This window comes from Ipomoea nil, unplaced genomic scaffold (genome assembly GCF_001879475.1).
Source record: "Ipomoea nil cultivar Tokyo-kokei standard unplaced genomic scaffold, Asagao_1.1 scaffold2921, whole genome shotgun sequence".
NCBI lineage: Eukaryota > Viridiplantae > Streptophyta > Magnoliopsida > Solanales > Convolvulaceae > Ipomoea > Ipomoea nil.
In genome coordinates this window covers 3,601,496-3,628,457 of record NW_017619349.1, presented here as the reverse complement: position 1 = coordinate 3,628,457, position 26,962 = coordinate 3,601,496, and the positions used below count along the sequence as shown (strand labels likewise).

The 26,962-nt window shown below is 34.0% G+C and overlaps 2 protein-coding genes across 8 annotated transcripts in view; both read right to left on the bottom strand.

The window, feature by feature from the left end:
• Positions 1-5,097, bottom strand: part of LOC109160991 (CDP-diacylglycerol--serine O-phosphatidyltransferase 1-like) — a 32,992-nt gene extending 27,895 nt beyond the window's left edge. Inside the window, exons 1-11 of one of the 7 annotated variants that reach the window (XM_019309289.1) lie at positions 4,778-5,097; positions 4,330-4,380; positions 3,018-3,212; positions 2,029-2,094; positions 1,861-1,920; positions 1,629-1,719; positions 1,457-1,511; positions 1,246-1,325; positions 996-1,112; positions 791-875; positions 74-165 (exon numbers count right to left, since the gene is read on the bottom strand). In XM_019309289.1, the coding sequence (XP_019164834.1) occupies positions 74-165; positions 791-875; positions 996-1,112; positions 1,246-1,325; positions 1,457-1,511; positions 1,629-1,719; positions 1,861-1,920; positions 2,029-2,094; positions 3,018-3,181 (810 nt within the window). In that variant the 5' untranslated portion in view covers positions 3,182-3,212; positions 4,330-4,380; positions 4,778-5,097. Of the gene's footprint in view, positions 1-73; positions 166-790; positions 876-995; positions 1,113-1,245; positions 1,326-1,456; positions 1,512-1,628; positions 1,720-1,860; positions 1,921-2,028; positions 2,127-3,017; positions 3,213-4,329; positions 4,433-4,479; positions 4,576-4,777 lie in introns of those variants that run through there. The other 6 variants (XM_019309288.1, XM_019309284.1, XM_019309286.1 and 3 more) reach the window with 6 other exon arrangements.
• A 6,870-nt stretch (positions 5,098-11,967) lies between these two features.
• Positions 11,968-26,178, bottom strand: LOC109161115 (DExH-box ATP-dependent RNA helicase DExH5, mitochondrial). The gene is made up of 19 exons (XM_019309464.1): positions 25,524-26,178; positions 23,346-23,500; positions 23,174-23,261; positions 22,648-22,875; positions 20,925-21,020; positions 19,965-20,153; positions 19,695-19,854; positions 19,484-19,614; positions 17,758-17,925; positions 17,406-17,678; positions 17,028-17,222; positions 16,033-16,236; positions 15,795-15,864; positions 15,555-15,703; positions 14,100-14,405; positions 13,732-13,791; positions 13,487-13,639; positions 13,293-13,403; positions 11,968-13,087 (listed from the first exon to the last, which is right to left on the bottom strand). Exons 1-19 carry the CDS (start codon positions 25,971-25,973, stop codon positions 12,620-12,622), a joined length of 3,654 nt encoding a protein of 1,217 aa, XP_019165009.1. The 5' UTR covers positions 25,974-26,178; the 3' UTR covers positions 11,968-12,619.
• Positions 26,179-26,962: the final 784 nt, after the last annotated feature.

The following is a 26,962-nucleotide window of genomic DNA, read 5'->3' as shown; positions in this document are numbered from 1 at the left end:
AAGAAATATGTGACCACTAAAAATCAACAAAGCACAGAAGTACTTCAACTGTATAAGTTCAGGAAATACATACTTTGCCTATAATATTTGGCTGCCGGCTTATACCAACCCACTCATATGTTTTGCCATCAAAATACCTAACAGTTCGCATCCCTGCCCAGATACCTGTAGAGTACATCCTACCTGTTAGTATCAGGTCAATAGTTCAACATACTGACACAATCAATTTACTGAAGATGACAAAAGAACATATTACATCAATGCATAATTTGGTACGGATTAGCAAGCGGGAAAATAGAGGTTTCAGGGAAATTTTCTGTTTTGATAGAAAAGGACGTCTGGTTCCAATTCTATATCAGATATCTCTCCTGTAGAACTTTCCTATCCTTGCTTACTAAAAGCACTCATCCGATTACAATTATTATTGTACTAGTGCATCATAGCATCTCAATCAAACAAGCAATCACATTACAACTTACAAAAAAATATTTGATTTTAAAACTGCATTAGGTACTTGAACACATAAAGACCTTGTTCAACAATGTACAAACACTTGTCCAACAAAATTAACTTCTAAGTTATAACCAAATCTGATGTACCACAAAGGCTTGCCTCATCTATATTGACTATATATTTTCATAAGAATTGGATCAGAAAACAATTATGGAATGGGCCTAAACCAAGAGCACAGAGCAAAGTGGTTTTCATACTTTCACCAAGTACAGGGGATATTATTTGCCTGCATGAACTTCATACAAACAAATGCTAATAAAATTATATTGATGCTCACCAAACCAGTTGCAGATTAATATGTCAAGAACAATGCTATCCCACCAGCACTCATTAAAATTTGGTAACATATGACGGAAGGTAAACTGAAAGCACAAAATAAAAGATTAGAAAATGACAAATACTCATCTAAACAATTCACTTAGGGGGGTAATTTGTATAGGAACTAAAGTATAAGCTAAACGGAAGCTGGCCAAGACTTCTACCTCCATCAACTCAAAGCCAATTGATAAGACCCACAACAGAGGCTGATTGCGAATCATTATGGCTTTTCCCCACCACCCAAGAATATGAGCCAGAACAAACTCATCAAACAGAGTATCCTATAAGACAAAGCAATGAATCAGATAGACTAAATGGTCAAGTCAAGAACAAAAAGGAGAACCCAAGGTAAAATAACTAATGGAAAAAAAATATAAATATGAATTTTACAAGGATGTGAAAGTAGAATCATACATAAACATTCTTAAACTTGTTGGTCGCATTTTCAGATATGTAGATTCTGCAATCAGCACCGTAGGATCTTTCAGGAAGTTCTGTACAAGTAATAATGCACTTAAACAAAAACAAAGCACTTTCAAGAAAGGAGATGCAAGTTGCACGGATCGCCTATAAAAGATAAGCTGATCAATGTCTAATTGCTAGATGATAGGCCCAAATTCATTACCAACACCAAGATCGGGATGCAGATATTTCATAAACTGGCGAGCATCATCACGCTTCTGAGAGACCAACAGTTTTGTTAATGATTATTAACAAAGGTTAGACAAAGTCAAAAGAGCAATCCATTAAAATAATTTACAAAAACAAGCAAAAATGAATCTTGACAAACAACTAACCTGAAAAAGCAAAAATGTTAATGAAACAAGGTAGATGACTGCCATTCCATGAACAAGACGCCAGATGGCAGGATGTGGTCTAATAAGAACTCTGCAATGGTAGGTACTTGAAATTAAAGTGTGCAGATAGCCACTCATCAATGTAAAGCAGAAAGGGAGTCGAATAACAACAAATTAATGAAGAAGAAACACAAAAGTAAATTCTCATAAAAAATTAGAGTTCACAACTTACGTTGAAGGGGCTTGCAGTAAAGAGTAAGCAAGATACACTGCAACCATTGCCCATACTCCCCTAATAAATACAAGGAAAACAACTTTTTATATTCGCTAAGAAATTGAATAATTGATCATTAATAATGAAGGCAAAAACTCAAAAACACCATGAAGAGAATGCACAAACCTTTTCACAGATATAATAATATCACTAGTTGAGGTGCTTTCTGGATCTAGAGCTCCACTTGCCCAACTGAAATGATGTTGACATAAATAAATCAAGATCTTCAAGAGAAACATATTCTATGTCAGGAACATGTGGAAAAATTAATTAGCAGTAAATTAGTAAAGATGCAGAAATCAAGAAATATATCATTGAGAAGACAATTGGCGAGACTTAAAGGAAAGCAATCTTGTATACTTCCAAAAGGAGGACAATATAACTGCTGTATAGAGAAGTGGCAGGGAAAAAGCTACATCAAAGGAAGGAGATGAATTCAAGACAAATTGGTCAAAGGGAAAGAGACTTTAGAATATGCCAATTTTGCATCTAAGAAGCAAGTGAACAATACTATGTAAAGGCTGAATGCATCAAACATATACAAATAGGAAATATTATCTAGATGATTGCAGAACTGCTAAATAAGACTACATAGCAACTTATATAAATCTCCCAAGTCAGTAATAGACTCTGAAAAATTGACATTCTCAAATCAACTCAACTAAGCCTTAATTCCAAAGTAGTTGGGTTCGGCTATATGACTCTATGAATCCCCTTGCACTAGCATTTGTGTCTCAACATCCACCAAACTATATTTTGGTTAGACTCTTAAGTCTTACCTAGCTCTTACTACTACCAATGTCTCACTCATACTGGCTAAATTGATGTGCCAGGATATTTTCTTTCTTTCATATTTTATTTTCTAATAAATAACAATGGTTTTTTTTTTTCTTTCTTTCTTTTGGTTTCTAACAACAGTGAATGGATATAACTAGGCAGAATTCTTTCCAGTCTAAAGGTGAAAAACAATTTGTATGAAGAAGCAGGCATATTGAATTCTGTGAACAAAACAGAAAATTGTTAAAATTACTTTAAAAAAAAAAAAAAAAAAACTGAAATAACAATTGTAAAGAAGTATCTGAACTATGCACCCATAGAAAGATCGATTAACTCACATGAGAAAACATGCACCAATAAGTAACAGCGTAATTGTACGCGGTTTGTATGCCCAAGCAGTCCAAGGATCCAATTCATCAACAGAAGTTGATGAGCCCAAGTGACCATTTTGCAAAGAAACAACATTCTTTTTGCTACTCCTTCTATGACCATTAGGCTCCATAAGCCTCCTCTATCAAAACCCAGCTTCTTGACTGCATATAAAAAATTTTCAACAGATAAATGAGGCTGGTAACTCCAGTGAGAAAAGCTGAACCATATAAAAGTATATTAAGCTAACATATGCACAGAAATAAAGCTCAGAATCTATAAAATCCCAGCCTCGATTAAATGTGAAATGTGTTGCAAGGCTATATCATATACTCCGTAACTCAAAACTATTTTTATATTCTTGTCAAAGCCAAAAAAGTATATATTAACTCAAGACCAATAATTGTGAAGCGTGTTTAATATATTCCATTAGAAAGCATGTAAAGTCTATGGTCAAGTAAAGCAAAAATATTGGGTGCTAAACTAAACAAAGTGTTAATCCTGAATTCTATTTCTCCATTCAACTCTCTTGACACTAGTTCAGCACTAAGCCTTGTACCACCATGCCTTTCTTAACAATGTCCACCAAAGCTATGGTCTAATCCTTTCTCACCTAGCTTCTACCACAACCATCATGCTGTGAAAATTTTTAACTGCTGACCTCTGTAGTATTCTAGATGCAATAGAGGCAGGAGAAGGACAAAAAGGATAGCCAAATTGTAATCATAATTATGTACTGCTAATTTAACCAGTAAGGCAAAAAAGCAGTCCCAGAATCCAATTCTCATTTTATCTGGCATCTTTTATCTAAAACTTCAGCAAAATCAGACTGCATCGATGGTTTATTCCCAACCTCATTACCTCTATTTGAATACAAATCTACCTTCCAAAGATGCAAAAATACATGACTTAGAAGCAAACTCAATCCAAATGAAAAACTAAACCTAAAAATTAGCTCTGCCACATTTAACACTCATACTCAAACTATTACTAAATTTCAAAACACATACATAAACCTAAGAGATCATCATTATCTACAAACATCCACCAAAAAAAAAAAGCATACAAGATATAAAGCTTGGAAGTGCAATGATGGAGAAAGCTAAACATTAAACAGTAAGAAGAAATGTTAATGATAGTTGACACACCTCTTCTTCAAACTTAAATCCTTTGTACTTTCATGCGCACTAAAACCCTATTGAAACTAATTAAAGCAACTCAGATTATCCAGCGTTTTCCAGAATAACACAAATTTCCATAAAAATTCGCTAAAAAACTGACCTTTATCAAGTACGAACCACAAAATCCAGCCGAAATTTCAAAATCCCTCCACTGCATGCCACCGAAAATTTTTTTTAAAAAATAAATTAAATTCAAAAGAGCATCACCTACGTACCGCCAAGGCGCCAACCCCTAAAAAAAAGCGTATACGATTCGAATTGAAAGCCATCCGATTTGAGAAAATATAAGTAGAACCCCGATTCCAAAACCGCAGCAATAAGTAACGTATGGTGCATGCCTATCATCTTAACCAATCCCAAAAACCTTCTCCCACACGTGGCAGTTTCAGATTACAAAACTCAATAATATTACGTATTCCACACTGAAAAATATGCCGTATAAACAACACAGACACACACACACGTGTCTATGTACGAACAGAAATACATATAAACAGAGAGGGAAGGTAGTAAAATAAGCTTTAAAAAGGGCAAATTATGGTACTTGCATTCAGAAAAAGCTGACAGGCGAGGCGTGGCCGTACGATTGGAGGGAAAGATTGCAGTGGCCGTTGGATCAGAGCCAGAGAAAGATTTGCAGAAATGAAGGCGTTGGCGCAGCTGAAATGCAAAAAACCAAATACTCTCTCTCTCTCTCTCTCTCTCTCTCTCTCTCTGGAAGTGTGTACGTATATATAGGTGTATATATAGGTATGGATCTTCTTCTTCTTCTTTCTTCTTCTTCTTCTTGTGTGACAGTTCAGAACAGCTGAAGAGAGAGTAATGTCTGTACGTCGGTCAAAAGGCCAGAGTGGTAATAAAGGAATATAAGGATACGTCCTGCAATGGAATTTGATAATTAATTAGAGTATCTTTTTTATATAATGCCTAAATTGCCCTTTCTAGATTTCTTTATTTTTTATCGAGTAAACACTTTTGGTCCCTTAACTATCATAATCGAAACACTTTTGGTCCTTAACTAAATGTATGACTTTCTAACGAGTATCATTTCTGATTTTCCGATCCAGTTTTCTGATTACATATTACCGAAATTTCAACCAAAAAAATATTATGTTGTAATTAGAGTGGTGTTTTGGTCCTTTCAAATTTGTTTCATTTTCCTCTTTTATGTTTTTATGTTTTGTTTCATTAGTTTTCTCTTTATGTTATCTAATAAATTGCTGCTGCCAGCATTTCAAGCTTTTTAAGATACATTGAGTGCTAATAATGGTTTTGTTCACTTGACTTTTATGTATTTTTAAAATATCCTAAGATTGAATTTCGCAAAATTATATTTTGACCATAAAAAAAGTAAATTTTGAATTGACCAAATGATTTTAAGTTATCTTGTTGCATGTATACTTCTACATACAATCAATGTTATAAAAATCGCACATAAGCGAGGCCGGACCACTTCGAAGAAGGCTGGAATCGACCTTTTTCGCGGCCGGGCGCCTAGACCATCTAGTCGGTTGAATAATTACTGTATGGCGTTTTTTTTAAGGGTTATTCACTCAAAACAACATCGTTTTGAGGGAATAACATTAAAAAAAAAAATTACTATGTTCGTTCAAAGACGCCTAGACAGACGGACCAGAGACTCCAACGCTGCCTCCGCCTATGCTTCCACAGCACTGTCGTTGTTGATGTCGCTCGCTGCAATGGCCAGTCACCGCCTCGCCTCCGTCCTTTGCCTTGCCTCCAATGAGTGTAGTTTAGATACACTATATATAGTGTCTGCCGTTTTGGACCATGGTCCACAAGTTAAGAGACCTCTGTTAGAATTAAATATTTTAATATTACTTTTTAATTTTTATACTTGATAACATGCGGTTGGGATCAAAATGAGAGTGCAACATAACTATATGTCTGTATTTATTTTACTTCAAAATTGAATCCATTTAAAATCGTCAATTTCAGATTCTCAATTTGATCGAATATGTCCTGACTAATTAATTTATATTGCCAAACAGAGGCCAAACCCGTGAACATATAGGTAGGTAAAACGCCACTAACCCTAGTTTTAGGTTTCCACAAAAGTGAAAGGTGGTTCTAAGTATACCCACTTTGTCCTTTAGGATTGTGCTTCCATAAAGTTGGAGTAAAGAATTGACAGGTGAGTTATATTGGAATTGGTGTTTGTGTTTGGTTGATGAAGAGGTAGAAGAAATAAAGACAATTCAATGCAAAAATACAAACCATAAATGCATGGTGGTTTAAGGAAAGTGATTTTACAAGGTTGGAACCTTGTGAAAAAGGGCAAATTTGGTTAGACAACATAATTTTTCTTCGCAATCTATGAATGGTCAAATTGTTTAACTTCTGTTCCATATTTCATTGATATGACATATCCAACACATTGGCATATTGATGAAGATATAAGCTAAGTCTATAATACATTAGGCTTAGGTCTAAATGGGAGCTATGAGTTGATCGTTGATAGGTCTGGTTAGTCATATGTGAATAGGGATGGCAACAAGGCGGGGCGGGGAGTATACTTCATGTCTCCGTTCTTATTTTTGACGGAAAATTAAAAATAGTCTTCATCCCTGTCTTATTTTTTACGGGGAATTGAAAATAGTTCACATTCCTGTCTCTACACGAAATTTTGAGATTCCCCATCTTTCGTCAACTCTCAGCCAAATCTTAAATTAGTATAATTTTAAATTTTAAACAATTATATATATATATATATATATATATATATATATATATATATATATATATATATATATATATATATATATGCGGGGACGGGGATATCCCTTCCCGCCCTGCTCCATCCCAGAATAATTATTATAATTAATATATATATATATATTAATTATAATTAATATATATATATATATATATATATTAATTAATATATATATATATATTAATTATAATAATTATTCTGGGATGGAGCAGGGCGGGAAGGGATATCCCCGTCCCCGTTCACCAAAAATTTTCTCCATCTCCGTTCCCGATAGAGGCGGGGCAAATTGCCATCTCTATATGTGGAAGGACCACAGCGATACCATCACACACACACACATATATATAATTTGAAAATAATGAGATTTATAATCTTGAAAATTATAATCCCAACAAACAATCGCCGATTGTCAAAATCTTAATTATTGATTATTATCGGTGGATGATATATAAGTTATTGAACATAAATGTATAAAAATGACAAGTTAATATGTCTAATTATAACTTTTTAAAATTTAAAAGTTTAATTAATTTTTTTCGTATAAAGTTATATGTTATGTTTAACATTTTTTTATATCTAAAAGTATGCTAAAGTTATATGGAGTAAGTTACTTGAAATGTACATACTTTTTTTTCCAGTTTAGTGAGTCGTGATGAGAAACAATCACACTTTCACTTCTATATATGCGTTGGTTTTCGTGACTGATGATGATTGAGGAACTCATTAGCCTTTGTTACCTGACATGATTGAAGAGCAACTTTAATGTATCAAGTTAAGTTTCTTTTCTTTTCTTTTTTTTTAATTTTTTTAAATATCAAGTTTTTTTCTTGCTTTTTGTAGTTTAATTGAGAGAGAAAAAAAAAAGTAATTTTGTAAAAATAAAAATTAATGATTTATGCACCCACTGAGCGTAGTTGGTACGCGAAATGCGCATCAACGCGTATTAAAAAATGTGGAGTCCACAATTACTTCCTGGAATTTTATTTTGTTCACTTTCCTCTACCTTCTCTTTTTCATGTCATAGAAAAAAAAAATCATTGATGTCCGCACGGGCTTAACTCATTGATTCAGTAGGTAATATTTGAGAGAAAATACCAAAATTCGAACCTAAACAGCAACAGTGTAGTGTATCTGTGTATGAATTATGTTCAAAATAGACAAATTCTTTGTACACACTATAATTTACAGTATCTCAAATATTTTATTGAGTCGAAATATGGACACTCATTGATGATCTTATTCTATCATGTGACTCTTTATTTGACACTACATTTTCACTTGCCATCTGCCTAGAAACTTGTGGCCAAACAAAACATTGGTACCATCATTAGATTTCAATTTACACCGTCCTAAGATTTCTTCATTATTACAACCTAACACTTCTATATTTTCATCATATCGAACGTTAGATAAGTTGCGTACACTAATAATGTGTCCGTAACACATATCAACTTTATCGCGGATTTGCGGCTATACACACGTGGGGATTTTTACCACACCCTAAATTTTATCTTATACAATTGTCACTTTTGACTTTTGATTAATAATATAAATTTTGTGTTCACTACCATTATAAAATTTTGTTTAATACTTTTTTTTTTTGAAATAATTACAAAGTTATTATAATACGTACTCTTTGTCTTAATTACAAAATAATAATGAATGAATTTTTTTTTTGAATGCCTACTGACTCTATTACAATGTATTATCTGTTCATATATTTTCTCAACCTACTAAAACACAAAAAGCCACATAGTCTTGGTAATAATGAATGAAATTATTTTGCATTTTAATTAAATAGAACATATCATTTCATTTGAATTATATATATATATATACACGCGTGCACACTGAAACACACACACACATACACACTTGTTCTTAACAAAAAAAACTAAGAATCAATTACACTCATTCATCTATCTATATCTAACGATTCATCAGTGTGATATTTTAATAATTTTTTCAATTTTAAAAGTTTATTTTTCAACATTGTACTATATGGTGTACTTTGTAATACTATAATGTGCATTTTGGCCAGTTTAAAAGTGCAATGCACTTAGTTTTCACTTTTATGATTTAGTTTTTTTTTAATATATATATATATATATATATATATATATATATATATATATATATATATATATATATATTTAATTTAGTGTTTCGCTTTTTAGTTTGGTTTGTAGGTTCACTTTTTATTGCTTAGGGTTTACTATTTTCGGTTTAGGTTAATTATTTAGTTTTTTGGTTTAGGCTTTAGGCTGGTTTATATATCCAGAATCGCATTCTGATAATGTTAAGTTTAAATCTCCATTTAGTCCATTTTTAGATGGATAAACAAGATTTCGATCTTTACATTTCTCACATGATCCTTTATGTATATGTTTAAAATATACATTGTAATTTCAGCCTTGAGGTCTATATAATTTAGCGGTGATGATGAAATGAATAGAAATTAAGATTTCAAACAATGTTGAAATTGATATGATGTGTAGTCCTATCATATACATACAAACAATGGCCTCATCAATTTGAGTTGTCATGAAAAAGAAAGATATCATATTGATTATAAGTGGTGACAACAAATTTTTAATTACAAACAAAATTCGCGATTTTTTTTTTCTTAAAAAAAATTATTGCAAACCAGATGGACTAACAATAGGATAATATTGATTGATTGAAAACATTAGTATATATCATAATTCATAACCTAATTAAGTTGGCATATATATATATATATATATATATATATATATATATATATATATATATATATATATATTAAAGAGGTTGTTGCTTAATTATAAACACCAGCTACATTCATGGGGCCAAAAGAGCTGTATATTCCAATGTTTGAATAAATTATATTACATAATCACAAATTCTAATTTAAAAAATGTCATTTGTATACAAATTAACATTTATTAATATAATTTTCTGATTGTTTATACATATTCTCATGAATTAGTTGAGTCCATCGATTATATATTAATTAAATAAAATCATGTAAATATGTATAAATTTATTAGAAAATTTTGTAAACCCGAAGAATAACGATGATGACTATTATAAGTAGAAATGGGTATACTATATGCATACTTTTTTTTTTTTTGACATATTGTACTGGTATATTATTATTATTATTATTATTATTATTATTATTATTATTTTGACATATTGTACTGATATATGCATCTTGCAGGATGAAACTAATTTAGTCGAGTCTCGATTAGACTCTATTCAAGCGCAACTATATGTATACTTTGTAAGAAAATGAAAATAAAACCATCATTTCATTTATAAAACTGGCGCCATTTGGTTACCGTGTTCTTAATTATTGTTCGACATCATAGAATTTTTCTTAAATTTATTATATATAAAATTTTACGTTGATGTAAGTTTTAGTAGGAGGCAATGAGATTCCACTTCCATGAAAAGAAGAAAAAATGTGCAATATATTTATTGCACCGCATATATATGTGTGTAATTAGGTTTAGAAATTAGAATTAGAATATAATAATAAATAATAACAACAAAAAATGAAGCAATAATTAGAGTATTGTACTATTGTGGGCAATAGCAACTAAGTGATAAATAGATTAGACGTGAAAAATTAAAGGCCCCCGATTCCATTCCCATCAACATTATTCAACTAATCTAGTCCAGAGAATGTTTGTGAAATATCTATAATATTTATAATTTCATTATATATATATATATATATATATATATATATATATATATATATATATATATATATATATACACGATGTATTCTTTTGGTCGAACAATTGACTTGATAACCACAAGATTACAAGTCTGACTTTATGTGGGAACTGTCTATTTGCTTTCGTAGTTTGAGTTGGTCAACCATTGACAACTTATGGGCGAATTAGAGACGCAGTGAAAAGTCTCACTTGCGTCTAATGAGAGTTGCAAGTGCCACTTGCATCTCTTTTGACCGATGCCAATGGAAGACACACGCAAGTAGCAATTACGTTTTTAGTACAACACGAGAAACGCAATTGCCACTTGCATTTCATCTTCATATCTATACGCGTGAGAGCATATAATATGTGAGACGCAAGTGCCACTTGCGCTTGACATATTTTTTTAAATGGAAAAAATGTTTAAAAAATTTTCTAAACCTCATTTGGGAATGCATTTTTGACAAGAAACCCTAAATAAGTTTTTTTTTTCAATATTATACAATTTTTTGCTATGGCCTATTCAAAGCTTCCCATTTTAATTCTTATCCAATTTCCCTATGTTTAAAAAAAATAAAAATTGCAACCCCATAATTCATTTCCATTCTTACCTTACCAAGTAGCAAAACGAAAAACAACAGTGCATAAAAAATAATAATAATAATAATAATAATAATAATAATAATAATAATAATAATAATAATAATAATAATAATAATAAAAGAAGAGAAAAACCTACTACTACAACTACAAATAGATTATCCCCTTAGCTTGTGCATTCCGAAAACTATGTACAAAAAGAGAATAAAACAATTGTTATACCATAGACCAGGATTCATATTGCATTTGTGAACCCTAATACAAAAATTTTGTACCTTCTGATAACACATTTTGTACCTACAATTAACAATTTCGGTATATGTAAACAAATAACTTGATAAAACAATAATAATAATAATAATAATAATAATAATAACTTGATAATAACAATACAATAATAATAATAATAATAATAATAATAATAATAATAATAATAAAAGAAGAGAAAAACCTACTACTACAACTACAAATGGATTATCCCCTTAGCTTGTGCATTCCGAAAACTATGTACAAAAAGAGAATAAAACAATTGTTATACCATAGACCAGGATTCATATTGCATTTGTGAACCCTAATACAAAAATTTTGTACCTTCTGATAACACATTTTGTACCTACAATTAACAATTTCGGTATATGTAAACAAATAACTTGATAATAACTGACACATAAGATGATAGCTACATGTATAGAAACTAAACTGTAGGTACAGAATGTGTCACTATAGATACAAAATCTGACTTGATAATTGCTAACACATGATATGACAGCTACTGATACAAAAACTATTAACTGCAAGTACAAAATGTATCAAGTATAGATACAGAATCTGAAGGTTATTTTTGGACCAGGGTCTACAATGCAAAATAGACCCTGGTCCATGGTATAATTTGCCAGAATAAAACACATTGGTAACTAGGTAGCTTGCAAGCTAGCTAGCTCAAAGAATTAGTTGCTTTTTTGCCCCACGCTGAATCCTTTTACAAAATACCCCCCACCCCACACCACCCCACACATCTTTATGATGCCACCATGTAGTTGTCTATGAAATAGCTGAGTGAGCCATGCCATTGCCTACTAAGTGACTGGTATCTCGTTATCTTGAACACACGCAACACCCCGCTTGCCCCATACCCGTACCCATACCAACTCTTTCACCAAATTAGCAAAGTCAGTCCCTCGGTGGATTGGCATGTCCACGTGATGTTTCGTCAGCACAGCACTGCATTCCAAAATCAGGCACTGACATACCACTGCCTCGGTGTCACAAGACGAATAATATTATGAGGCTGTGCTTAGAGCACACACCACTTGGTGGCCATTTTGTATCATAAGTTCAAAACTTCAATTGTGATCTGTCTTGCTCTTTTTCAGAAACATTGATATCTGATCAACATTACCATTTGTTGCTCGGTTTTCCCCTAACAACCAATCCAGAGCCTCAGCTGCTGCATCTTTTTCTGCTTGTTTCTTGTTATTGCATGGCCGGCCAATTATCTGTGTCCCATTGAACTCCACTGTTGCTCGAAACTGGTTGTTACCAAGTTGTTTTGTCTCATACACAGGGGCTGAATAGCCTGCTCGGCTTAGTATAGTCTGTAGTCGGCTCTTAGAATTATCACCCCCGGGACCACTTTCGGTTCTTGATATCATGGCTGCTGCTGGTGATGATGCAGCAACAAATGGCTTGGATTGTTGTACAACCTGATGGTTGAAAACAAATTTACCACTGCATTGATCCCCTGAGAGAAGCAACCGTATTGCAGACACAAGTTCGTGATATGCATGTAAATCCATCCTCGGATATAGGAGCTGCACAAACAAACTTAACATCAATCATCAATTATCTGACAGTTAGGTGTTGTGATGTTTAAAACGGTGTAGCTAAGTGAATGCGCAATGGAAAGAGCACATACTGTTATGAACTGAGACTATAAATAATGCAATGGAAACAAAATACAAAATAGAAACTGAAAGACCAAAACACTTGTAGCTGCTCCCTCCCTCTTTCACTTACTTTGGTCTGAATTAGCTCATCGAGCTCTCTCCTTAAAGTTTGGAACATTTCTGCTATTGCAGAGCTCATAAAGAACTCTAGGTATCCACCCAACATTGTCAAGTGGCCCTCCTGTCAGATCATTTGATATTGTCATTAAACAAATTACTTTATGTATCAAGTAGTCTTGGGGAATAATAGACAAGAGTACTCACCATATTGCCCTTCAAAATGCTTCCACCAAATAACAGCAGTACTGAGTCAGAGACAGCTGTAGAATCCCGAAGAAAAACAGAGTTCACTTTAATTTTCTCGTTGAAAGCTAGCCATGGGAATGGTATCTTAGAATCCCGTGCATTAACAGAGTTCTGCACATGTATATCGAGCAAATATGTAACTGTAAATGTGTTTGAACTTTGAATGAAGATACAAGAAGCCAATAAGCACAAGATATCCTTACAGAGTACAAAAACACCTGGCCATCTTCCATCGTTTTCAATGAGAATGACTTCTCATTATGCTGCAAAGCATTGCCATAACAAGTATTTAATTGAAGAAACAAGATATTAGTATGAAGTGAAAGGACTAAAAAGGGATGGCAGGGGAATAAATCCAGCTTCAATAATAGAATAGCCATTTTTTTCTTGTTGGGGGGTAGTCTTGTGAACTAGTTATAGATTATTGACTCTTTAGATATTAGTAATATAAACATATGCATACAGGTAATTTCAAATTAAGCGAAATGTCCAAAACAAGATGACTAATGTGGGTAATTCATCAAATACCCAGCTTACATAACCAGTTCTAGAGAAACTCATAAAGGCTTACCACAATCGAGCAGATTCCAGGGTATAGTCCATAGCAAATAACTGCTCGAAGTAAACACAGATCGTAACTCCAAGCATTGTAAATGGCAGCATTGCTGTCAACAAGGCCAGCATCCTTAAGTAAAGAGTAGAACTCTCTTCGAAGAGAATCAATAGCTTTCATCGATTGTGCAGAAAGAAAATTCTTCCAGCAGTATTCATATCCGGCAAGATCTTTTTCAGCATCTCTCCAGCCTTCATAAGCACGGACAAGAGCAAGATGGTCACTATGATCACGAGAAAACTGAGCCTTCGCAGCTTCAGCTAGCTGAAAATAAGAAACACCACTTGTTACATACAAATATACAATATTGGCACATGAAAGGAAGAAGCAACATACAGTTGTTCGAAGCGTTAAGCACAATTGATCCTTGGGGATTAAAGGGCAAACAAAGTTTGCAGGTTTTAAAACTAAACCTCACAATATGTATAAAATTTATCTGCACACCTAGTACAAAAATTGCTGTTATCATAAAAATTTGACAATCAGCACATGCTTTTGCATAGCTTGGCAATTTTGACTTTTTAAGAACTAACATGTGTAACTCCAATTTTCAGGACGTTGGCAAGCAGCAATAAAAAACATGACACCATCGAAAAATCTGAAGATATGAGCACGCAATATTATTAATTCAGTACAAACGTGTAAAACATATTTATATGTATGACTACTGCTTTTCTGCTACAATAAGAAAATTAGTCATTTCTAACCTTTCCCCTTTATCAAAGGGAACCCAGAACAGAAAGGATTCCCTTAATTTAATCACCAGATTACATGCAAGTTCTGTCATAATGGCACACACATTATTCAGTGCTGCCAGCATTAAATTGCTACATTAGTATATATTAATGGATGCAAGGAGATATTATTCACCTTACCTGTCTGACAGCTTACTAATGGCTGTTGTAAAAGTGCAAGTTCAGCATTTGACTAGCCAATCTACTCTTTTAGATCAAAGGCTTCTTTGCATCTTTAGTTTAGAAATGATCTTTGTACAAACTTAGTTTAAATACCATAGGCACCAATGGGGTACCACCCAAATTACAGAGAAAATGAAACACAAAAGATACTAAAAGCATGTTCATGTTGATATTTTTATTTCTTTTGGGCAATACATTCAATATCGGATTGACATTCCAATGATAAAAACATGTACAAAACCCACCAACTATGGCTATATACTTAAAGTTGTACTGATTACATACAGATACTCAATGTGTTATTCAATAAAAATAGATATAAAATAATAAAATTTTGAACAATGCATTCATCACACTATTCCTGGATAAGCATTAATGATTAATAGAGAGAATATACCACAAAATACAAAAAGAAAAGTTGTAGAAGATAAAAAAATAAATAAATAAATAAATAAACAAAAACAAATAACCATTTTGCAACCCAAGATGAACTTACATCTTTCTTGTCTAGTGGCGCCAAGAAAGGATCACGAACACTAAGACCAGCCACAATAGTTAAAACTGGGTCCAAACAATTGAAAATAGCTCCAAGTATAATCATCTTTCCAAGTTTAGGTTCCATTGGAAGCATGGTTAAGTAGCGTCCTGTTGGAAACCAGGTGGAAAAGCAACGTCAGGATGCAGCCTTAGCATCAATTTCTGTAATAAAAGTGATGGCACTGAACAAAGCTCAGACCTAAAACAGTGAGATTTTCATTCTCATCCAAAGCCCCAATGATCTTCAGATATTCAATAGCATTTTGAACCTAGCAGTAAAATGAGGTAATGAGTTGTTGGATAATTTGAAAGCTCTACACATGGAGGATATGACTTTTATATATTGGCATATTGCTAGAGAAATTCATAGTTATTCCTGAAACCAATAAACTGAAATACTATAGGACCAGAACATTTTATCTAATTAAGTATAGTACCGCTAACAACTCTGGTGACTGCAAAGCCCTGGATAGGAACTCAGAAATGCTACCAAGTTTTAAACTTTTGATTTGCAAACAAAGTGACTGCAAAGGTGTTCTCAGAATTTCAGGCAGTTGGTAATCTGCAAGAGCATCAAATACACATCTAGGATAAAGATGATAACATATTCCAGGCCGAACACGTCCAGCTCTTCCCCTTCTCTATTAATTGCAAGATTGGACCAAAAAGAAGACAGTTAATAAGTTTCTAAAGCAGTATGAGGATTTTATGTATGCAGACTGAAAGATTGTAAGTAGAAAAGTGCATATCAAACATTAAAAATAAAATCAATTCTTAAACTAAAAATTTTCGTTGCGTAACAACAGGGTCGCCTGCATAAATGGCAATTCCTTTCTATGATGTGTCACTTTGACGCAATGCATGCTGCATATGATGCCTGAGGTGCAGGAACCTATTTTAATGCGCACCACCAATTTGTTTGGCAAGAGTACAGAATAACTGTCTCTACGGTTATGTTCCCCTCCCAATTTATTTATTTATTAAATTTGGTTGATGGTTTCGTTTGAGAATGGACAGATAGGGTTTTATTAATTTCGCAATGTTGACCAACATCTAACAATCATTTAATAGATTAAAAATAAAAAGGGAAGTTTCATCTAGACCCCCAGTCAGCCTTAAATATTTTGCTTTCCCTATTTTTACCTCAATGAGATACTTTTTTTAAAACAAAATTTTAAAATTTATGTATTATGACTAATGTTGTTTAAATATTTGTATTCAGTCAAAATAACAAGAGATGACCAACTTTAATGCTAATATTACTTATTAATAGTGCAGTTACTATTTATAATTATTAAAATGAAATGTACATACTAGGAGATGTATCCAACTAACATCTAAAAAGAATATAAACTTTTGAACAACTATTCACCCCCCCCCCCCCCCCCCCCCCAAAAAAAAAAATAAATAAATAAATAAATAAATAACTTACTTGTTGAGCTGAAACCTTTGATATCCATGAAGGAAGTAAACAAGGAGTATTATTGAGTGCATCATATGATGTCTCTTTTGCCTTCCCGCAGTCAATAACAAAAACCACATCATTGATGGTAATACTAGTTTCAGCAATATTAGTAGCCAACACAATCTTCCTAACTCCACCTTCAGGCTCATCGAATATTAACCTCTACACACAAAACATTCATAAGTACAGACAAACGAATAAACAAAAATAAACAAGTCATAACATTCTTCACACTCCATATAGCTGATTTGCATATAATAGAAGTGTATATACTCAAATGCATAATAAACTCTGACATTTATATATAGTGAATGAACAGGATAACAAGAAAATGTATACACTCACCTGTTCCAAACTGGCCATAGAACCATGGCATGCCAGCAATAAGACCCGGCTTGCATCTCCCAAGGTAGGATGACATTGGAGCTTTTCTTTAAGAGAACTTATGTCATCCCAACCAGTCATAAAAACTAAAACAGCACCAGGCCCTTCATTTTCACAAATATGGCACAGAAGATATTCTATGAGATTGAAGCCAATACAATCAGGGTTCCAACAAGACAGAGACTCTCTTGTCTGTGGGCTATAATCCTTGAAGTCAGCAGCTCCAAGGGCATCCTAATAATAATGAAGAATTGAGCACAGCACTATTAGAGCATATAAGGAAAGTAAGAAAGCTGCTTTTAATTTAGTATACCTCAACTGCAGACACAAGTTGGCTTTTCCTCTTTCTTGGAGCCTGTTTGTTTACTTTCCACGCCTTCTCCTGACCATAATCATCAACTTGGTTGTATAGAGTCAATCTATATCCCGTCATGTCCAGAATATTTTCCAGAAAATGAGTTTGAACTGGATAAGTAAAGCCCTAAATATTCAACGAGGAAATGAAAATTAGTTTAATCCAACTAAGAAACTATTCTAATTAAGGTAAAAGAAAAAGAAAAAGGTGGGTGGGTGGGTGTGTGTGTGTGTGTGTGTGTGTGTGGGGGGGGGGGGGGGGGGGTTGGGGGTGCTCTAAAGTTCCAACATTAAAAAGTAATTAATATATACATCAAAACAATCGCCCAAAAAGTCCCTATGAGGTTCTTATCTCCAAGTAAGTACTAGATTTGATAATCAGATTGGGAAGTGATGAAGTTAATTAACAAATAACTTCAGTCCCAAATCACCATGATAAGCTCAATTCTGTATTTACAAATTACAATTATAGCCACATGATAATGATGACTGAGCTAACTTAATATTTTATTACTCTCTCCGTTCCATTTTATGTGTCTGGTTTGGTTAACGAGGCTTGACTGAAGTTATTTTTAATCTGATTTTTCATAATATTAAGTTTAGTATTAGTATACAAAATTTATATATTTAGAAACTACATTAAAAGTACTATTAAACACAAAAAAAAAAATCAAATTTAAAAATAAGTAAAAAAAATACTAAAGAAAATAAACAAAGAAGAAAGAGTTAGTTTGACCAATGAATAGTAAGTATGACAGATAAAATAGAACAAGGGAGTATTATATGTGCATTACTGCCAGAATTCCACAAAGAAAAGCTTTCTGATCTTCCCTGGAAGATTGATTTCAGAGTAAAAAGTACACAACTTGCCATTATCATTAAGCACAAGTCATTTCACCACAGAAAATGGTATAAATGACATTTTGCAAGCATTGTACTCAAATATATATATATATATATATATATTAGAGATCATATGAGAACCAACCTCCCCATGAGTCCATGAAAACCAATCTCATCCATTAAAAAGTAGATCTATGGATGAGATTAATTGGGAGATTAAAAACGTGTGTGTGCATATTAGGCATGCCACTTGTTGCACACAACACATGCTTAATATGCACACGGGCCGCGGGCATTTTAATCCTCCAATTAATCTCATTCATAGATCTATTTTTTTAATGGATGAGATTAGTTCTCATGGACTCATGGGGAGGTTCGTTCTCATAGGAACCTCACCCTATACCTATACCTATACATACATATATATATATATATATATATATATATATATATATATATATATATACACATATACATATACATATACATATATATATATATATATATATATCAACATTGATCTATGTATATTTCTAGCATAGATTCAGTTTTGAAAGTGCAAAGGCAGTATATAAAAGTTATGGACATACCTAGTAGCAAGACAAAAAGAACAAGGATATATGCATCTCTATACACAAACAAAGGTCAGGAAAGTTGGACCTTTTTGGTTGCGAGTGAGAAGTGGGTGATAAACAAAAATGGCACAGTTTATAACAAACATATGTTTCGATTCTCCAAAATTTTAGGTGACCTTGGATACAAGCTTGAACCCCCACACTCCCCCCTCTTCCAAGACATTTCTCTCTCTCTAGTGGAAAAAACGTGACTAACTTGTGACTTACCGGAATATGGACTGCGGGAGCCCCACCAAAGTATGATGAGAAAAGCTCCGCATCTAAAGTTGCACTCATCAAAATCAACCTTAGTTCTGGTCGACGAGGGAGTAAATCTTTTAAAACAATGAGCAGAAAATCTGGCATGAACATGTAAAATAGTTAAAAATTACTCCCCCAAACATATTATAACTATATCCTAGTGAAGATGGCACTTTACCTTCATTCATTCCACGCTCATGAATCTCATCCACAATGACATGTGTCACACCTTTCAAGTTTCTATCAACTAGCAATCTTCTCAACAAGATGCCTGTGGTACAAAAAAGGAGATGTGTGTCCCTTCCCTTAACACCTTCAAGCCGAACTTTATAGCCAACCTGAAAAGAGAAGACCAAAAAGAATTAACCTTAGAACAAACAGTCAGAAAAACTTTGATGTGAGATTCAGTTCACATAAAGTTTTTTCAGCTAGAGATTTGGAGACTAACTGCTTCACCCAATTTCTCCCCTCTCTCCACGGCAACCCTTTCAGCTACAGACATAGCAGATATTCTTCTAGGCTGGGTACATATAATACTGCATGCAGCTCCACGCATGGATTCAGTTTCAGACTCTAAAATGAATTGGGGAATTTGTGTGGTCTTCCCACAACCAGTTTCACCTGATATAATAACCACCTGTAAAAATGGGAAACATTTTTCTCATTACCAGCAATATCAAGATTAAAAAAAAAAAAAAAAAAAAAAAAAAAAAAAAAAAAAAAAGATAAAAAGTTTTCCCTTGTTTAAACTATATACAGTTGTCTAAAATTTCATACTGAACTTAATATAACCAAATAACATTTCAAAACAGAAAACAATAAAGCCATCTACACAAGAGAGGACCACTCCCATCACAAAAGCATCCCTTAGTGGAATAGAAAAAATAGATTCTTCATCCTAGCCATATCCATAGGGTAAATATTTTCTCCAAAATTGCAAAACATATCACCTCCCTCTTGCTCCTTTGACATGCTTTTACATTTCAGTACATTAGGAAGTCCAATGTGATTAAGTACACTTCAAGGAATAATGCACCTCAAGTAAGCTGACATACATTGTCTGATATAACTAAATTGAAAGAGGACAAGAATCTCAAGCCACTATGCATAATTGCAGTGAAATGGAAAATTGAACACATCCGACCAACTAGCAGAGGGTTAATAATTAAAGCACCTAAAACTGCTCCATTGAAGAATGCACATAAACAGCTCACACCGATCCTCAATACTCATGCCAGAACACCATTTCCTCCCACCCCCTCCCTCTCTCCCCCCACACACACAAAAACAAATAATAAATAAATAAATTTAAGAAAAGCTAGAGAGCATAGTAGACTAGTAGATAGGTACAGGGTTTTCAAGTCTGCCCAAATTTTGTTTCACAGCTCCACAATGCATATCAGCATACCTGGTTCTGTGAAATGGCACTCAATATTGCATCCTTTTCCTTGTAAGCTGGAAGACTACATCGAAACCCAAGCATCTTCCTACCTTCAGCAGATTCCTACAGCATACAAAAGCAAAGAAGGAAAAAATTATGCCATTCATCCAGTTATAGAATCAAAAGAGGTAATTGAATCCTCACCAGATTCATAACACTAATAGCATTCAATGAGCAAAGATTAAAGAAGTGCTTTAATTGAGTGGTTTTGAGTTGCAAACATAAAAAATTTGTTTATGGAATTTGGGACTATGATGAATATTGGTGTTGTACTGTTGTCACCCAAGGAACAAAAACTAACGAGTTCTTTAATCTCAAGAAATCTTTGCCTTTCACATAAAGTTATCAAAAAATCCCATTTTATCAATTAGAAAGTAAGATCTTATTGCTTTATTATATAAAATCATAAGCAAATCCAGAGAACAGAAGTGGTAGAACAATTTGGAATAATCATTAAGCTTAAAATAAAAAAATATGTTTTTATACTTCAAATAAGCCAGTCCTTAATGAGTAAAACAAGGTTAAAATCATTGTGCAAATTTATTATGTCTGTGAGGACCCCTCAAAATAATCCAGAATGTAGGAACAAGGGGAAAAGTAAATTTGAAGATAAACCTGCTAAAAAAATATTCTGCAAATCCTAGTTACCCATCCCAGTCTTCTTACATGACATTTGGTTAACGGGAATGAAAACAAAAGCATGTGGGACAAAATGGGAATTCTATTCCATTATTTGGTTTGCACAAGGAACAGAAATGGGGATCATATAACTATATAAGGAATGGTATTTCAAATTTTGGTTGGTTTTAAGTATCGATAAGCAATAGATTGCCAAATGACAAAAATATCAACACTATACACACACACACACAGTCCCTCTTGGGAATAGTCATTCCCAATGCAAAGGGAACGACTCATTCTGCGGAATAGAAAACAAACCAAATAACATAGGCTTATTCTAAAAAATGTTATATTTGCAAAATCTCATTATATTTCTGACCTATTCCGCTAACCAACCTAATAGCATTAAAACCAATCCAAAAGATAACAACAACATGGACTTCCACAAGGCAACAAGTCAACAACATTAGAGAAATATTAGCATAACCATTTTAGTTGACAAAGGTCATTTGGAATTCAGCCATCAATACCACTAAATATTGGAGTCCTTTCTCCATCTTAATGCAGAATACACACAATCCACAAAATATGAGTTCTAAAATAAAGAAGCACTCTAATCTCATACCCTTTAGTTTGTGTAATTTGTGATAAAATAAAACCAATGTGTATGGCTACCACATCAAAGGGAGACACCCAACCTTGAAACTGTTTTCACTTTTTCTGAGAATTCACTTCCACAGCCACATGGCCAATGCTCAAAAAGTGAATAGATGGCACTACATCAAGCTGAGCCTTCCATTACTTGTGATTTGTGAATATGAGCGGATAGAATACAGCATCCGTCCTCCTAATTCACTATAACTTTTCCATCTTTAGTATGCAAGCAATACACTTTGGGAGGGTTTTAGATCATCATAATTTTAACAGTAATAAATAGTTGGTTGTGCTGACTAATGGACCTGAAGCCATACGGAGACTCAATTTTCAGCTCTAGAGAAATAAGTAGAGCCATAGCACATGGACTCCGAAGTTCATAAGGTCAATGTTAGAAAGAAAAAAAAAAATCAACCTGCCAACTCTGCTGCTCAGTGTGCATTTGCATACTCCTCCGCCGAATGACATTATCCATGGCAGCCGTATTATGTGGCAGTGGTTCAGGAAGCTCAAAAAGCCCCTCATCAGTACCAATACTACAATTACTGCTTGACCTTGAAAACATAGCTGTGCTAGGCTTACAAGAAAGGTAATTTTTTAGGTGATCGTCTATCCTTCTTGGTAGCCCTGGTGGCAGAATTACCTGTCAACCCATAACCAATTATACAATGATGATAAACAGAAATGATAGAAAAGGCAAAAGAGATGTAGACTACGATTCAGGACTCAAAAAAGAGTTTTAAAAAATAAAAAACAAGGAAATTTGGAAGCAAAATAAGACATCAATATGCTTTTTTTAATTCAAATAAAAACAAAGGCAAGTGAAGACATGACGTGGCAGCCGTAAGGCTGAAAACGGAACATCACATCACATGATAATTATAATAGTGTTTGCATAGATAAGTACAATATGTGAACATTGAACAGCATAAAGAAAATACCTCTCTTTGAGGACGTTTATCATCTAGATCGAACCTGTAGTTTGGCAATGGAACCTTGCTAACAACCACTACTTTTGCATACATATGGCTGTGAAAAAGGTAATTCATGTCAAAAACCCTGTACTCCACAAATCTAAAGATAGAACACCCTAAAACATAAAGTCAAACATACCTATACAAACCCATGCCACTTGCTAAAGCTGCAATCTGTTCATAATCTCGCCTATCTTTTTTCTCCCTTGAGACTATCTCTTGATTATCATTGTCACGTAAAAGGGTGGTCATCTTCCATTTCCATGCATCAACTTTGTCTGAGGTGGCTGAACCCTAAAATCCATATGCAAACATTAATTGTGTCACAGACATATATGTATTACTTGAATACTGCAGAATTGACTAAGTATCCACATTGTACCAGGCTTTTTTTATATTAAATACATTTATTAAAAGGAGCACCAATACTATGAAACACAAGTACATCAAAATGCACTAACAAGACAAACCAATTACTGAATTTGACCAACCCTTTCTGCCTTTCAAAACCCAAACCATAGAATGATAGAAAACACATCCAGCCTCCCTAACAAAATAAAATTACTTCCTTTAGGAGCATTTTAATCCATCTGGTTTGGGGTTCAAACCTGGTGTTTCTTTCATAATTGGCACTACTTTCTTGTCACCTCATTTCCATTTCTAGTTTACTTTCTATTTTCACTCCCCTGTCCAAAATCTAACAGGCTATATATCTGAAAGAATTAAATATTATTTTCTCTCACAAAAACCACTACAAATTTACAACAAAGAATAGGGAACATTTTAAGCGGCAAATGTCACAACTATTGAAGCAAATGAAAGGTGACAATTGAAAAAGAATATGACTATGCTGTGAAATTGTCATAATAAAATTGCATTTCAATTGACAAATGAAAGTAATTTCGTGAACCGAACAATGAATCTTGGAAAACTATACAATGCTCATGCAGAGTTTAAAGACAACAATCAATGCACACCTCTATACAACAGTTGGTATGTGTTCTTCAAGGTACACCATAAATTGACAAAAAATAGCTCAACTTTACATGCTGTCTTCTATCTTGGGTATAGAAGTTTGTATAAACCGTTTTACTCATCCCAAAAAAAAAAAAAAAAAAATTGTCAAAACCCCAAAAATAGCACAATGATTTCACTTCAAAGTTCAATAAAATAATATAAATACAAGATTCATTAAAATGCAAGATAAAGAAATCATAAGTCACAAGGGAACACTAAAGCAGCCAAACAATGTTCACTCAGAATAGAATACAAATGAGTTTGTGTACCAATTTCCTATTACAAAACAATAAAACACAAACATCCCAATCCGCAATAATAGTAACAACAATAACAATACAGTAATAGTCCATAATAATTATTCCCAACAGACGCACCATTGCTGAGCGTCATGAATGAGATTTGAAAAGTTGGGTACTTCCCTCTAATATAATAAAGAGCTTTTAATTATGGGTAAGGAGTGAAGCGCTGAAGCCCTGAAGGAGAAGGTGAAGGTTTTGGAGTCTGGGATGGAGGGGCAGAACAAAACGGCAGAAGGAGATGCTCTGAATTTTTTTTTAAATAATACAAATAAAACAAGAATACATAATACTAGTTTAAAAACAAAAACAAAATGTTCAGTCGGGATAATACTAGTTATAAAAAATCAAACTTTTCAGTAGGGGCAGTGGACCCCACTGTACCTCCGCCCCTACAGCAAAAGTAGTTTTGACTATTTTTTGCCAAATTTTAAAAGTTAGCTACTTTTGTCCATATGCTTCCATTTTTGCCTATTTCAGTTAATTTCCCAATACAAGTGAATCCTACCTTCTCAAAAGTTCAGTAAATATCCATAAGTCCGTCTACTGTCACTACCAAAATCAGACCCTTCCAAACTTAGCCACATAATTTGGTCTATTTTTGCCACCAAGTGCATTAATTCGGTGAGGAATATAATACTGCTGAAATATAAACTCTTAGATACTAAGATTAGAGGCAATCCTGAAATGAAGAATTACAAAACCTGGAAGCAATCACCATATAATAGTACAATGTATCTGCCAGACACAAAACATGAAGCTAATAGGCAGGATAATATTCACTCACTAAGAACTCAAATGTGGGATGATCAAGGCAAAATCATGTAGCATAACAACAATGTATTGATGCCTAAATGCAATTATGTCAGAATAATTAATTGAGGTTTATCAGAACACAAAAATAGCTCAATTTAACACAGCATTAAAGAAGGACAGAACTACAAGAGTTAATAATAATTATTACATTATACAATAGCGCAAAACAAGCATCCAAAACTTACGACGAAGACAGGGAGCTCGTAATCACGGTGGGAACCTTCCTCGTAGACATCATCAAGCTGAGGATTCTTCTGCGGTTGCGTGTTGCGGAAATGACACTGTTGTTGCGGTTGGAGTTGATGGTGAGGCGGCAAGTAAGGATATGGATTGTTAGTTTTAGATTTAGGGAAGGAGGTTTTGCTGCTAAAACTGGGCTTCGAATCGATAGGTGCGGTGGGAGTGAGGCCGCCCCCACCAGGCTGGGGAGCGGCAGTGGCGGAGGGAGCAACGATGACGGAGCGGAGGCGCTGGTGAGGAGGAACGTAAACGGCGCCGTGTGGAGACGGCATCCGGTCCTTCATCCTGATGGCGGCGGCGGAAAATGCGTCGGCGCTGGAGCTGATGGTTCGGTGGGTTTTAGGGTTTTGGAATGGGAATTGCGGGTGAAAAGCTTGAAGAGTAGGCCAGGTCATAAACGGCTGAGGTCCAGCGGGGAATAAGAGAAAATCGAGGTCGGTCGGGAATAATGGCGGCGGGTCGGTGGATCGGGTCGCGGCAATCCGGCGGTTACGCGGTGGCGAAATGGAGAAGATTTCTTTCTTTCCGTCTGTCACTTGCCAGTAGATATGGAAAATTGGAAATTTTTTTATGCTGACGAGTGATCCGCACGTGAGTGCCTGAACACACTTTTTCGTTATTGCTGCAATTTTGGAATCATAAATAAACTCTTTCTTTTTATAAAAAATAAACCATAGATTAATAATGGTCACAACACATTATAAGGATAGGGCGGAGGGTTGAAAAACTACTCCGAACAATCAGATTTAGAAATGGACTGTCCGATTTGCTAACCGTCTAGAAAACGATAAAAATACACCTTAACTAACAATGAAAGGAGGACTCCCCAATACTATGTTTTAAACTTTGAACCACTATAAGAGATAAGAGAGTCGATCTCCATTTGCACCCTTTCAAAATGTACATCCTTTATCCAGCTTAGGGTCTCTCGGATCACTGCTGTTTCGCCCTCCCTTGGGGTGTAAAACCATCCTTCTGAAATTCATTGACAGCAATAAACTGACCTTTCTCATTGCGAATGACACACTCGAACCTCATTCTCTCTTTATCCTTATTGATAGCAGCATCCACATTCAATTTGAGAAAATCATGTTGAGGTTTGGTCCATCTATCTTCGTCACGTCTTGACCTTGTCTCCCATTTATGCAAGAGCATAAATAAACTTTTTGGGCCAAAATGTTGAATCTTAACCCAAAAGACTCGATATCTTAATCCGACAGAGCATTTGAAAATATGTAAAACACGATAACTTAATGACTCAGTAGACAATATCAAATGTTGGTGTGCACAAATTATTTACCCACTTTAGACATAATCTTCACATTGTCGTTATCGAGTTTCGAACATTGGGTTTAGGTTCGGAGATTTAAATGTAAGTCCGAGT

What these genes read in the sequence shown, in the direction of transcription:
- LOC109161115 (XM_019309464.1), bottom strand. Translation starts at nt 25,973, where the DNA reads ATGACCTGGCCTACTCTTCAAGCTTTTCACCCGCAATTCCCATTCCAA. An exon ending in CAAAGGTTTCAGCTCAACAA is followed by an intron (nt 16,237 to 17,027) that starts GTAAGTTATTTA and finishes TGCAATTAATAG; the next exon opens with AGAAGGGGAAGAGCTGGACG. An exon ending in AGTCACCAGAGTTGTTAGCG is followed by an intron (nt 15,865 to 16,032) that starts GTACTATACTTA and finishes TTTTACTGCTAG; the next exon opens with GTTCAAAATGCTATTGAATA.